This window comes from Crinia signifera, chromosome 1 (assembly GCF_055691185.1).
Source record: "Crinia signifera chromosome 1, ASM5569118v1, whole genome shotgun sequence".
Taxonomy (NCBI): domain Eukaryota; kingdom Metazoa; phylum Chordata; class Amphibia; order Anura; family Myobatrachidae; genus Crinia; species Crinia signifera.
Genome location: NC_139217.1, coordinates 105,953,702 through 105,969,436, shown reverse-complemented (window position 1 = coordinate 105,969,436; position 15,735 = coordinate 105,953,702). Strand labels below are relative to the sequence as shown.

At 42.4% G+C, this 15,735-nt stretch overlaps 1 protein-coding gene across 4 annotated transcripts in view; it reads left to right on the top strand.

Annotated features, from left to right (window-relative positions):
• Positions 1-5,666, top strand: part of CLCN3 (Cl-/H+ antiporter 3) — a 56,797-nt gene extending 51,131 nt beyond the window's left edge. For all 4 annotated transcript variants that reach the window (XM_083170971.1, XM_083170977.1, XM_083170982.1 and 1 more), the window contains one exon: positions 3,576-5,666. In XM_083170971.1, coding sequence (XP_083027097.1) covers positions 3,576-3,737 — 162 coding nt within the window. In that variant the 3' untranslated portion in view covers positions 3,738-5,666. The remainder of the gene's footprint in view (positions 1-3,575) is intronic.
• Positions 5,667-15,735: the final 10,069 nt, after the last annotated feature.

Below are 15,735 nucleotides of genomic sequence, written 5' to 3'. Positions count from 1 at the left end.
CTGGCAGGAGAGTAACAAACTTCTGCTCTATATCAGCTGTATATTGTTTGTTTTGTTATAGCAGCATAGTAGCCCAGCTGCTTACTAAGCATGGTCTCTCCTCAGCTCAGCTGTGGTGTCAGTCACTACATACACAAATGAGGGAAGGCCTTCATAATGATTGACACACACACACTTGTGTGAATGACTGAGTCTAGAAGGGATTCTCCCTTCACAAGTACCGTAAATGTCATCAGCTGCTGGTACTACATGAAATGTACTGACGTCTTGATTAGGGCATACCACTCAACTGATCCATAACGTCTTGTATTTTTGTACTGTTACATTTTTATATCATGCCTCCGAGCAAGTCCTGGCTGTGCCTTTCAAAGGTGAGCCAAACCCTTTCCCTACTAGTATGGTGCCATGTATGTTAGATACATGTGCTCTTGGCTGATCTGTGATGTTTATGTAAGGGAACATAACGCTTATAGCGATACATCTCTAAAGGGCTGTGAAGGTTGTTTTATTTTCCAAATAAAACATTAGACACATGTGTCCGTAAGTAAGCCGTATGAAGCCACTGCTCTGTGCTCTGCAGGTAACGTACTAGTTAAAGGGAAGCTAAAGTGTACTGTGTATGTACCAAGTCTTGCTTGCTCTACTGCAGTTTGCTTACACAATATACTATATGTATATAGTTCCCCAGTGGAGCTTACAATCTATATTCCTTACCATGTGTACACGCACTTACATTCATTCTTTGGTTAACTAACCAGTATATTTATGGAATGTGGAAGGAAACCAGCGTACCCGGAGTAAACCCACGCAAGCATGGGTTGAATATACAAAGTCTACAGAGTTAGGGCCATGGTGGGAATCACACCCATGACCTTGGTGCTGAGAGGCAGTAATGCTAACCATTGCACCGTCTGTTGTTGCCACTCTGCTCATTTATATAAAATTGAGAAATTGTTGCTAACATTCTACTTGAAGGCAACTTAGACCTAAACCATAGCAACCCATCAGATGCTTTTTAGGGTCTGTCTTGTAGTGGAGCTGTAAATCCTAATGTCTGATTGGGTGCTATTATTTACTACAATTGTGCACTTGAATGCAGTGTTTGTGAATAATTATCACTGTGACTTGTCTTTAGATGCCAAAAAACACAGTTTCTAGAAGTGTTCTCCAAGAGTTTTTTTACACATTACTCTTCTTCTCTAACGTCTGTAGCTTGCGGTAGAACAGTGCTGTTTTCTGCAATGACTAGAGAACAACAGAAGACAGCTACTGCAGGAAGTCCAATCCCATCATTATAATGTCTGATTACACAATATAATGTAGAATATAGAGACGCAACCTATGTTCTGGTAGGTTGCGCCCCTGATCCCAATATCCAAATTTTAATTGAACTTTTTTTCCCAGCTTTGGATAAACTTTATACTATCTTGAAATGTAATGATTGGCTGGTAAGATTTTGGACCGCAAACTATAAAATATACCGTGCTTAGGAATGACTGGCCAATTTTCATGGCTGCAAGCAATAAAATACAATCCTTATCTTACTGCATATTCCGCCCCATCCTAATTATGATTCCTATTTGGTGAGCAGAAGTATTTTATACTTATACATTACGATTTGTGACCATTTAGGCTGATGTTCTTGTTATATCACTGCATACACCATAGGGCACATTTTAGGGTTACTATGTAATGTTATTATGTAGAGATTACATTGAAACCCACATACAGTAGCCAGTAACCTGTGCAAGCAAACTGTAATCTTGAGTATCCCACAAATTCATAGTTAATGAAGGAATATCTTACACGCCAAAGAAAAATGTTTAACAGATGAACGGAAGTACTGGAAATGTTAAGGTATATGATCCATTTTCTATTATTAGTTTTCCTTTAACTATAGTTCGATACCTCAAAGTATAGCATTGTTAAGGTTATTACTTTAGAGTTGCCATTGGCTTCATCATCCTTCACCACTTCTATAACCTATATGCTATTTCCTTGAGAAAGTCACTGCTTGGCCTTTTTGGAATAAATCTAACTTTGAATTCAAAGCTTTAGTTTGGAAAGGCTAGTCTTGTGCCTTACAGCGTAGCCGGCTGCAGCGGTTAACACATCATACTGATACAATTGCATATTAATAATGTTTTAACTATGTTGCTGCGTTAAAACATTCATTCCACATTCACCTGCTTTTAGTTCATTTTTTTACAAATTATTTTCTAATACTTCACAAGAATTTCATGCGTCCTCACAAATTAAAAGTACTAACTAATTAACAAGGGCATCTGCTCAATATGTTCCACCTTTGTGATGTTATCCTGGTTGCTATTTATGCTGTGTATTAGAGGTATAGTCCAAATTTTCATCAGATTCCAAATTTGTATTTTTTTTATTGGCAACTAATTTACGGCCTGGCAGTCGGATATTTTAAAAGATGCTACAATCACTCAGTTTCTCCTGAAAGATCCCTAAATAAAATATTCCAAAAGAGTTTAACATTCCTTAGAGAATGGAATTACACGGTGTCTTTTAAAATATCTGCGAGTAGGTTGAGAATATTTATGGAGTGCACATAACTCTGACATGACATTAATTGATTCCATACAGTGGAGGCAGCCATTTTGTTGGCTTAACCAAACTCATGAGAATGCAGATTTTTCCCTAGAAACTAGTGAAATTACTGAGGCACCACAAATTGTCATCGCCTTCTGTGATCTTCAAATGGAAAAGATTGTATTCTCTGGTTAATTAATTAGTCGTTAAAAATGGCTGCCTATGAGAAACAATGGCAGAGGGTTAGAAAATCTTGGAGAGAGAAAAGGTACAAACAGCCAGCTTCTATCCATTTACAGTCTTACTTGAAAAATAACTAAAGCTGATTGGTACTTTATGTCTTTCCAAGAGTTAAAACCCGACCCCCAAAATCTCTAATCGGAACGTATGATTTGCATATACCAGGATAAAGATCACAGTTACTCACACATTTTAATGTCTTTTTCTCTGTAGATTCCCATACTTAGTTTCTTCATTGTCATGTCTGCTCACATTCGGCTTATTGGGAATCTGACACAAGGAGATAAACTGGATGGTTGTATGTTTCCACTGGGCTGTTTGTAACCTGTAATACATGTCATTGGGCCACAACTTCTTTCAATTCGAAGAGCACTATGAGGTGTCTGACCAAAGTCAGAATGTGTGCGATAAAGTAACTTCCCTGATTATCAAGTACTTACGCTGGCCCATTAGGAGATTGCAGGCAACAAAGAGCTCCGCACTTTAGGAAAAGTATTTCTCGTTAAATTAATGGATCAGTAACTTGTAACAAGTGAAACTACTGAATTCTTCTTTAATTGCTTTATAATTTGAGAAAGCCTTTGCTGTTAAAAGAGCCTTTAAAAATAAAGAAATCTGGTATTTGGTGGTGGGTCTACTTTTATGTGAGCACAGATGTTTCTGTATTATACAGTCTCTATCCTGTTACACAATGATCCATCTAGCTTTTGAAATCTCCCAGTTTTATTGAATAAGGATTTCCTTCCCCGACTTATCAAGCATTATGTTTTTTTTTTTTTCAGGCGCCTCCTTGGCATTATAACAAAAAAAGATATCCTGCGTCATATGGCCCAAATGGCAAATCACGACCCCGAGTTAATACTGTTCAACTGAATGCCATCTTTGAAGACGAGCCTGAGGAGACCGAGGAGGAGGTCTTCTTGCTAAAGGAAACACTACCCTGACTGTAGGGTAATTTGACAAACTGGAAACAATATGATAAAGATTCTCTATTTGAAAGCATAATTGCCTTCCTTCGTGTACATCATCAAGAGAATTGGGGAACCTGCATGAGCCAGTTGTATGCCGCGAATATGTTGCCATTAGAGGGCAGTTTAATAGAAGTGATGCAAATGGCAAGTCTGCAACAGGGAGTGTGAGAGTCCCTTTATTGTCATCCTTGTTGAGGACCCTGAATTGAGCCATCTTTATGAAAGCTATCGTTTTTATCATTGGAGGAGACAAAGTCTTTATGCTGTCAATTTGTTTTTTTTTTTGTACATTCCAGGACAGATCATCTCTCTATCCCTCTCCTTTCAACACTACCCAATTATTATACTCCACGAGGAGACACTTAAAGCAGCGATGTCTCATATTGAGATATACTGCCATGTTCGTCAGTAACATCTAACACAAGAATGTGCCATACAGTGGTTAGCTGGGTCCAGGAGTGCTGTCGCATCAGCTTTTACATGCAGGGGACATGCTAAACCGCATCTAAAAGTGGATTTGTTTCAAATAATTTGTACTCTGTACCATTGTGTATAGTGGTTTATGCAATTTGATTTTTGTATGATGGAACTCTTTAATCTACTAATGTTTTGCAGTGTTAGAACTGTTGTTATAGAGGCGTACATAATCATTAACCATGCCATGGGATAGAGCCACCTTAATGATCTGTAATGACTGATGATAAATTTCTTGTACTGGAACATTTGATGACCGCATTAGCATTGCACTATATGATGCGTTAGAAAAGTCATGGAGTACGTACACAAATCTATTTTTCCTCTGTGTGTAATAATCCAGCAAGCACTAGGAACTGTTCAGTCTGTTCTACGTAAGTAACATGATGGTAGAAAAAAAAGTGGCGCAGCAGTGGAAATGTCCATCTGTAGTTATATTCTGCTTGATGCTCAGCCATGCCTGTTTCAGGAAAATGGATTAGTCTACCGGAGGAGAAACTTGATTTATAATTGCACTAATTGCATATCTCTAACGAGAGTGGTTATTCATATACAATGGGAGAAAAATTGAAACCTATTTGACACTGGACGTTAATTGTAATTGATCTGTTGACTGTGAAACTGAATATAATTAAGTCTGCATCCAACCCAAATGTTCCCAATACTATAACCTCATACCCCTATATTGTTTACTTAGAACCTATATCTTATAGGGCTGGAAATAACTGGTATTCTGATCAGAAAACCTCTCTTTGATTGTTCAGAAGACATGAACCATATTGAAAGCACAGTTCCGTCAACCTCATCCTGGAAGCCTAAAATTCTATATTGAAAAAGTAAAATACCTCTAAGAAAGCAATAACCTGTAGTGGTCACCATTATAATGAAAATAGTCATATCTATATGGGAAAAACACACTGGTGTTACCACACCGAGATTCAAGGAATACGTTGTTGTACAACCGTTTTTATTAGTTTTCACAATTGCTCAATGCGCCATGGAGCTTATTGTACTCCATATGGTCACTTGAAACAAATTTACTGCAGGGCTACATTGATTTTGTGCTAGTTCAATGTGTTCTCCTAATAGACCACACATTCGAGTATTACATGTTTTAAGGACGCCTGTACAAGTGCATTGGTTTTCAGCTGGTTTTCAAGGACTTCTAATGTTCTAGGCTTTAAAGTTTTAAAGAGATGTGTTTTCTTAATAATGTGATTCTCCTGAACATCTTCCCAGGGATTGTTAAATGGGTAACAGCAGTAGCATGTATGTAAAGGATGTTTTCAATTATTGGGGCATTTTCCTATAAGGTATTATCCAATCAACTGAGGAAAACTAGTGAAGTGGAGACATTCTGTATTGTGGAAAATTCCTTAAAATAAACATATTAAAAATAAAAAAAAGACAAAAACCTATAGCTTTTAATATTGTTTGTTGTGTTTTTTGCTGATTAATATAATCACACATTCATTTCACCCACATTCCATATATAAACCATCAAACCAAAATACACAGCATAAAATAACCAATGTTTTGATTAAATGCACATGTATGCTCATGTCATTGTTGTACGTCACCTGACCTCCGTATTAGAAAATGAGTGACATTTCCTGTGGGACATGCCTTTTGTATGGTCCAACTGGAAGAAGAGGTGTGTTTTTTTTTTGTTTTTTTTTTGAGGTGATTTTCATGCATCTTCCTCACTTACCAACCTATTGGCCTAGAAACAGCGCTGAACAAAAGTAAGGAAGAAGGCAAAACCATTATTATGTGTAGAAGTATATTTTATTTGTGAAAATATAGGGGGTTATATGTTTTATTAACCCCTTGAGCAGAGGGGACTAGTGTGACTCATCCACCACAATATTATGTATATGCAGAGGTCTGAGCCCCATAAGCCAAACTTTAGCCATAAAATACATTGCTTATACCCAGCAGTAATTACCACCAGAGCGGAGTCATTGCCCCAGACAATATCCGCACTACTGACAATATTGGGTTTTTCATAGATCAGAAAGGGCATAAATGGTACCTCTAATCCCCCATACTGGCACCTGTACATTCAGGAACACCATTTTTGTAAATAGGATGGTTTTTAAATAGTATGCCTTGTAGTCCTTGTGATCACATGACATTTAGTACACAAACATACTCAAACATAACATTTTCTATAGACTTATTAGATCTGATGTCCAGATCTCCCATCACATAGGAAAGAAAACATTCCAACATCATTATCAGTCATTTTCTGTTTATTTAGTACCCACAAAAATTATACTTTTTTTGTGTTAGAGGGTGTTGTCATAAAAACTATCAATTTGCTACAACCACCGTACAATACATAAAATGTACCGACAAGTGAGTGCTTGGATGGGATAAGTGTTGACATAAAACCATCTCTAAATATGTATCTTCAATATTGATCCACATTTCCAAAACGGTGAAAAAGCAGGAAGATTTACATGGGCAATTTTCTTCCATAAGCAATACTATTTTCGGTACTTGTGAAGTTTCACGGAGGCAGTTACGCCGTCAGCGTAGTGTTCCTGTCAGAATCAGCATAGTGTTCCCGCGGCCAGCGTAGTCAGTCTGAAGTTGTGTATTGTACCCGCAGCCAGCGTAGTTAGTCAGAAGTAGCGTAGTGTTCCCACGGCCGCTTAAGCGCCCCTGTCAGATCAAGCATAGTCAGTCAGCGGTATTGTAGCGTAGTCAGTCAGAAGTAAAATCCAGTTACAAGTTAACACATGTCCTCATTACGGTCTCAGATGTATAATATGGCAGGTGTGAATGTGTTCCTGAAACACCCCACTATCCACGGCAGCCCGACCTCTTCATACCCCCACTATCCTTGTCGGCGTGGAGTTGATTTTATATAATGTGGCCAGAGCAGCAAGCCACCGAGCCCGAAGCGTGGCGAGGGGATGCGGATTACCTTACATATAATCCACGTGCGCTCGCCATGCTTCGGGCTCACCACACTATATTTTATTTATTTACAGTTTCTTATATAGCGCAGCAGATTCCGTTGCACTTTACAAAGAGTTATAAAATCAACTCCACGCCGACGTGGATAGTGGGGGTATGAAACGGTCAGGAGGACGCGCAACGCGTACGCTCGTAACGCTTCGTGCGGCTTTGGATAGTGGGGGTTTGAGAAGGAGGCATTTGCAAGTATGTAACATGGAACACTGGCAAATACCTCCCATGCTTTGGGCTGCCGTGGAAAGTGGGGGTTTGAGAAGGAGGCATTTGCCAGTATGTAACATGGAGCACTGGCAAATGCCTCCTTCATTGTGAATGAGACGCACCTGCGTCCGCACCCCCTCTTTGGACAGGAGAGGCATGTGCTACAGAACACCTATCCCTGTCGGCAGGGTTGCTGTACCCTGCCGCAATAGCTAGACACACTGCTGGAGCGTCTGAGATGCTCCTGCGTCTCAAACATATGGAGCACCTCTCTGCCAAAGAGAGGGGATCATGCTGGCGCTGGGGTGTGAGAGGCGCTGACTAGGAACAGAGATGCAGTTCCCGGCAACAGTACGGTAGTTACTTGTGTAGTTTCACGGCGGCAGCCTAAGCTACGTTATCAGTGTAGGCTGCCACCGTGAAACTACATAAGTAACTACCGTACTGTTGCCGGGAACTGCATCTCTGTTCCTAGTCAGCGCCTCTCACACCCCAGCATGATCCCCTCTCTTTGGCAGAGAGGTGCTCCATATGTTTGAGACGCAGGAGCATCTGACGCTCCAGCAGTGTGTCTAGCTATTGCGGCAGGGTACAGCAACCCTGCTGACAGGGATAGGTGTTCTGTAGCGCGTGCCTCTCCTGTCCAAAGAGGGGGTGCGGACGCAGGTGCGTCTCATTCACAATGAAGGAGGCATTTGCCAGTGCTCCATGTTACATACTGGCAAATGCCTCCTTCTCAAACCCCCACTTTCCACGGCAGCCCAAAGCATGGGAGGTATTTGCCAGTGTTCCATGTTACATACTTGCAAATGCCTCCTTCTCAAACCCCCACTATCCATGGCCGCACGAAGCGTTACGAGCGTACGCGTTGCGCGTCCTCCTGACCGTTTCATACCCCCACTATACACGTCGGCGTGGAGTTGATTTTATAACTCTTTGTAAAGTGCAACGGAATCTGCTGCGCTATATAAGAAACTGTAAATAAATAAAATATAGTGTGGTGAGCCCGAAGCATGGCGAGCGCACATGGATTATATGTAAGGTAATCCGCATCCCCTCGCCACGCTTCGGGCTCGGTGGCTTTCTGCTCTGGCCACATTATATAAAATCAACTCCACGCCAACGTGAATAGTGGGGGTATGAAGAGGTCGGGCTGCCGTGGATAGTGGGGTGTTTCAGGAACACATTCACACCTGCCATATCATACATCTGAGACCGTAATGAGGACATGTGTTAACTTGTAACTGGATTTTACTTCTGACTGACTACGCTACAATACCGCTGACTGACTATGCTTGATCTGACAGGGACGCTTAAGCGGCCGTGGGAACACTACGCTACTTCTGACTAACTACGCTGGCTGCGGGTACAATACACAACTTCAGACTGACCACGCTGGCCGCGGGAACACTATGCTGATTCTGACAGGAACACTACGCTGACGGCGTAACTGCCGCCGTGAAACTTCACAAGTACCGAAAATAGTATTGCTTATGGAAGAAAATTGCCCATGTAAATCTTCCTGCTTTTTCACCGTTTTGGAAATGTGGATCAATATTGAAGATACATATTTAGAGATGGTTTTATGTCAACACTTATCCCATCCAAGCACTCACTTGTCGGTACATTTTATGTATTGTACGGTGGTTGTAGCAAATAGAGGGTGTTGTCATAAAAACTATCAAACACAAAAAAAGTATAATTTTTGTGGGTACTAAATAAACAGAAAATGACTGATAATGATGTTGGAATGTGAACCTAATAGGGGAACTACAAAGCAGCAAATGTGGTTTGCATATTTTTCATGAGAAGAAATCAAGATTGTAATTTGCTGCAAGTTCGGCTTAAAAATGTTGATTAAATTGCCTAAAATCATGTCAATTGGTGATTTAATTAAATCTCCCCACTTTCCCATCTTTTGAAACCCTCATACACTTCTGCTTGAACATAAAGTAGTATTAACATGCTAGGAGGAGTTAGTTGGCTTCCTTTTTCAGGCCTCAAGCACCAGGATCCCCTTTCACAAGAATAAAAGGATGTGTATCCCCATAGATTGTCATTGTAGAATCAGAGATGTCCATGTGTGTTGGGCAGGTGGTCTGGGAAGAGGCTCAGCTAGGTCTGAGGAAATGGGCTGTGGTGTCACCTACAGAAGCCGATGCAACTGAGATTCTGCAATGATAGAGGTGTAAGTTGTAATATTTAAGGAACTCTTTGGGACTAACTAGGAATTGCACTGTAGGTGGGGCAGATTTTAGATCTGCTTAGCGATTTAGGCTTGGGCCACACATTGCGTTTTTGCAGGATGCAGCAGAACAGGACCTGTTGAGCAGGATACACCTTTTTGGGCTCACACATGTGGCCACACATTGCGTTTTAGCAGGATGCAGTCGAACAAGATCTGCTGTGTCCAACCAAAGTGATTAGGTAGCATAGTTTGTGATACAACCCCACTGTGTGAACACATTCATTCAAATATAGGTTTTCTAGTTGTAATCCAGTCATCCTGTCATACTGCTGAACCGGTGTTTCCGCTGCCGCATATATGTATACAGCCACATAGAACTACATGTTAGACTCTTTCTTGCCAAACAGGTCCTGCGAAAATGCAATGTGTGACTGAAGACTTTGAGTTTGCAATTTTTACTTTAGCTAGGACACCTCAGGGTTAAAACAAAGTTGACTAGTATGTGTTCACTACAGGCAACAGTAATCTATATTTATCTACAGATACATTTAAATACATTTGCACACCTTTTTCTGTATATATGTGTATCGGCGCTGTTGTTGGGCCCATAAATTGGTATTTCAGCTTTTAGCAGGCATGTAGTTTTCCCAGGATTTGAGCTATTAAGCAAAAAAGTCGTACTGTCTTATCCAAAGAATTTTATTAAAAAGTTGATGTGAGCTTGCACATGTCAACATATTCTTCAATGGTTTTCCAGAAGTACCCAACGCGTTTCGTCCTTAGTTGGACTTCATCAGGGGTAACTGGTTCTAAAATAATAAATATACAGTAGGATACACTTAAGTTCAAAGATAATTGCAGTAATAATTATTGTAATATATGACCTTCCATTAGGGAACAGGGAAAACAAGAAAAAAGTGAAGGAAGGAAGGGTTAAATACAAATGAATATAAGATGATGGTGCTGCGCTATTATCTTAGATAGATTTCAAAGAGTCATACCTCCAAAAAAAGGCTCTATTGAGAGATGTTTATAAATGGCAGCATCTTAGGATGATGACAAATGTGTAAATATATACTATGGACAAATAATTGGTCACATTCTTAATTATCACTTGTAATGATACATACACTCTTAGTGCTCAAGAAGGTATATCAAATAAAATAATGAGCTAAAAACAGGCCTCTGAAATTGACCTATAAAAAATACATATACATGCATTTTAGCCTATATTGGCATATTTTCATAAATATTAACAAAATGGTAGATAATAATTGCTCTAAAAAATTAGTCTCCCCTGGATCAATAGAACCAGCTGTGTCTGAGTCTGAGGCAGGTATGACTGCCTTAGGGGGTATTCAATCTGCGGGTCACGGCTGTCGAGCTGGCTGTCTGCTGTCGACCCAGTCCCGTTCTCAGGCAGCTCGACCGAGAACAAGCAGGCGGGATTCAATGTCCCGCCTGCTGCGGGGCAAGAAGGGGGCGTGGCCGGGAATAGTCGAGATGCGGCCGTGAGCTCGGCAATTTCCGGCAGTTATCGGGAGAACGAGCCCGACTGCTTGTGAAGTCAGGCTCATTCTGCGAGATCCCCTGCTCAAGACCGCATTGAATAGGGCCCGGCGGCCATCTCCCCCGATGGGAGATGCTCACCGGTGATTGACTATCCCCCTTAAGCTGGCCATACATCTACAGATTAATTGTCAGATCTGTCCGGTTGGAACAAAAACCTGGTAGTATCTGAGTTTTTTTGGCAGCTTTCCAGCATTTCAAAGCAAATGGTCAACTGTCATTTGCTCTCATCCATTACCAGGATTTTGTTCCAACCAGCCAGATCTGACAATTAATCTGTAGATCTATGGCCAGCTTTAGCTTAGGTCTGGCTATTTATAGAGGGAGTATTACATTACTTCCTCCAACTCTGTGATAGGATGTGTGGTTTACCTTATTTTAAATTTGATGCGAGTGCTAGATAGTACTAGTAAATTGAATGATCTATTTTAGAATGATGTTTTTTAATAAAATAGATATACTTGATCCAAAAGTATGTGCATTAAATAGGCTTTTTAAGCTGATAGTTATTACCCATAAAGCTGTGCATATAGTGAAAGTGTGTTCATAATCTAACCCAGTGATTTTCAACCTTTTTACCTTGCGGCACACTAAATAAGATTTTAAAATTGCCAAGGCACACCATGAGATCCCCACAGGGCAAAACACATTGGCCCTCACAGGAAAAAAACAACCCTTTTGGCCACCATATAAAAATCACACTGGTCCCCACAGGTAACAAAAATAAAATACATTGGCCCTTTACATGAAAAGAAGAGACCAGTAAATAACAGTTGAACTGGTGGTGGCTGTAAGCTGGTTTGGGCATCTCTAGATATGGGGACACACTTGAGAACAGCTCAAGGCACACTGGTGTGCCACCGCACAGTGGTTGAAAAACACTGATCTAACCAATGATTAGGAAGTGTGGGGCTAAACTTGACATATGTGGCTAGGTTATGGGGTCCAGGGAAAGGGTTCTAGTGTGTCTGATTTAAATGCGGACCTTTTGGATTGTATGTATTAAGATATTAGCGCCGCAATACTGAAAAAAAAAAAAAAAAGGAAAAAGGATTTCTTTGCCTTGCTCTGCTTAAGCTGCTCTATTACTCTGCTCGGTCAGATGGCTGCAAATAAACTAGCTGGAATGTACTCAATCTATTTAGCTTGTCAGCATAGTGAGCTAATACCTTGTGCAGGAGTGCTAATCTCTACTTTCCTGATTAGGTGGCCTTTACTAGCGGCCGGTTTCCATGGTATTATAATATGTGGTTACCCTGAACTTGCACCTGTTCTTTAATATTCTCATAATTATTTACAGCCCTCTAAGGCCCTATTTGTGATCCACAAGATACAGTAGGTGGTTTAAACAGATTCTTACATGTGATACGCTTCCAGATGCTCCTCAGTGTTTTGTTTTTGCTGTAGCTTTGCCAGGGGCACATGTTATCTTTAGTCACTTATATTTCACACTAAAGGCCGCCATACACTATGCGATTTGGGCCCGATTTGACCCGATTCGGAGGAATCTGGCCGTGAAATCGGGCCAAATCGCATGTGCAGACATCCCATCCGACCCGATGCGCGGTCCCGTGCGCATCGGGTCGGATTGTTAAATCTTATGTGCAGCCCAAGGCGGGTAGGGGACGCAGCATATAGTATGTGCGGTGGAGGGAGCCGAGCGGGGGACTGTAAGCAGGGAGCCGGGCTAGAGAGGCAGTGGGCGCACTAACCTGGGCGGGGGGGAATGCCGCAAATAGATACTTCCAGGCGGTGAACGCCGCAAGAGGATCAGAGACAGAGACCGGGTAGCTCTGACTGAGAGAGCTCTCAGCCAATCACTGACTGTTAATTCATTTCTATGTCCGCCCGCTGCTGCCCGGTCTCTGCTCTCTGGTTCCCTCGCGAAGTTCACCGCCTGGACCAGTGCGCCCACTGCCTCCCCTGCCTGGCTCCCTGCTTGCAGTCCCCTGCTCGGCATCTGGCTCCCTCCACCACAGGTACTACAGGCTGCGTCCGCTGCCTGCTTGCAGCCCCCATGCCCTGCTCAGCTCCCGGCTCCCGCTGACAGCAGCTCCCCGGGGGGACTGCATGTGATAAATCGCATGCGATTTATCACATGCAAAACCTGGCACATCAAGTGCCAAATCGTATGTGACCCCCCCAGGGGAGTTGTCAGTAGATTAGGTCCGACTTGTCCTTCGGACAAGTCGGCCTAATGTATGGGGGCCTTAACTTTGACAGTATTACTTGCTTGAACCACATTCTGTAAGATCAGTGCAATCCAAATGTACCAGCTGCCCAGAAATGCAGGTGTAGGAATGCTGCCATCTCTTTCCCTTCAGCAGAATGGACTTTCAAGGGTTTCTACTATACAGTACAAGTTAAGGTAGTTACACCATAACCCATTGCAGGAGGGACAAAATGCTTTCCCTCTTGGAATGGGTCATGTTGGGAGAAATGCAAGATATGTTCTCAAAGTGTATCTTACCTTTCACGCTGAAAACAAACTCCTGGGGCGAAATGTAATTGGAGGCGATTTTTTTTTTTTGCGATTTTTTTTCGCAAAATATGCAGTTTTCGGGCATTTCCCGAAAATCGCATATTTTATAGGGTGCGATTTGCGGCAAAAATCGCATTTTTTAAAGGTGCGATTTTTAGTTAGACTAAAAATCGCATCCAGATGTTTTCCCATTAAAAAGGATAGAACTCGCATATTTAATGGGTTGCAATTTTTAGTAAAGGTTACTAAAAATCGCAAAAAAAAAATAGACCAGGTTCTGCCTGGCGATTTTTATCAGAAACATGCACAGATCATTGAGATCTGTGCATGGTTCTGTTGTAAAAAAATAGTTAAAAAAAAAAAACGGCGTGCGGTCCCCCCTCCTAAGCATAACCAGCCCCGGGCTCAAAAAGCCGGTGCTGGTATCATAAAATCAGAGGGACAAACAAATAGGGGTTCCCTTGATTTAATGAAACCAGCACCAGGCTCAAGGTCCAGCGAGAAAGTCGGCTCCTGATTGGCCGCTAGGCGGCCAATGGAATCATTCTGAGGAGAGGCGCGGAAGATGAAACATCTCTGCGCCTCTTCAGTCCGTGAGCGGGTACCAGCCGGGAGCAGCGCGTCTGCCGGAGAAGATGCCGAGGTCGTCGCCTGGGGACCAGGTGAGTAGGATTTCCTTCCTTAGGTACCCCTTTTGGACTACTTCGGATCCTGGACCCCGGAGACATCAGCCCTGGAGCCCAGGACCCCGGACCAGCCCCGGAACCAGGACCAAGGCCCCGGAACGGGACTCTTCTGCCCTGGAGCCCAGGACCCCGGACCAGCCCCGCAACCAGGACCAAGGCCCCGGAACCGGACTCTTCTGCCCTGGAGCCCCGGACCCAGGATCCTTGGACCGACCTACGGGCTCAAGGTAGGTAAGTATCAGTATGTGTGTGTTATGTATGTATTAAACTTTTATTTTTCAGGGTGTCAGTGTGTTTTATTTAACTATTTAACCCTTTATTTAACTATTTAACCCTTTAATGCCCCGCATGCTGGGACTTGTGGTTCTCCAAGTCCCAGCATGCGGGGTAGGCTTGCTGGGACTCATAGTTCTACAGTAGAAAACAATAGTTTTTATTCTTTTTTTTACACTTTGCATCAGCCCGATGCCCACCGCCCAGGGGCATCGGGGACAGCCCCGGACTTTCAGCATGGGCTGGTAAGTCCTGGAGGGGGGGGACCCCTTCATTGGGGGGTCCCCACTTCCCCAGGACCCCTGCCCATGCTGACCAGCCACAGGGATAATGCTTTGGCCGCGGGACCTTATATAATAAGTGTCCCCCGGCTGTGGCATTACCCTGCTGGCTGGTTGAGTCTTGTGCTGGTTCTTAAAATACGGGGGACCCCTAGTCATTTTGTCCCCCGTATTTTGGGAACCAGCGCTGGACCTTGAGCCTGGTGCTGGTTTCATTAAATCAAGGGAACCCCTATTTGTTTGTCCCTCTGATTTTATGATACCAGCACCGGCTTTTTGAGCCCAGGGCTGGTTATGCTTAGGAGGGGGGACCGCACGCCCTTTTTTTTATTTTTTTTTAACACACCGCACAGTACTGAAAATGTGCCGATTTTCATGACTGAAAATCGCACATTTTCAGGACTTAAAAATTGCCCGAAATCGCACCATATCGCACTTTTTTGCCGCAAATTCACATCTCATTACATATGCGAATTCGCGGCAAAAAATGCAATTTTTAAAGGTGCGATTTGGTGCGATTTTTTTTTGACTAAAAAAACGCACCCTATTACATTTCGCCCCGCGTTTATTTGCAGGTGCAGCACACCTCAATCTGGGATTTTGTTTTGTGTGAAAGCAAACAACCCAGGACTAAAGGGCCCATACAGCTGTAGGCTCAGTCCCACAACAAGCTGGCACAGCTGTTCTTGATTGGATGTGCTAATCGGCAGGCAATGATAGGCGATCTGTCGCGGAATCGTGGATATTCAAAATGTTAAGTTTCACTTATGTGATCCCACTAGAATTAAGTTAATGAGACTTTTATGTGTTTTTAATATCCCGAGAGTCA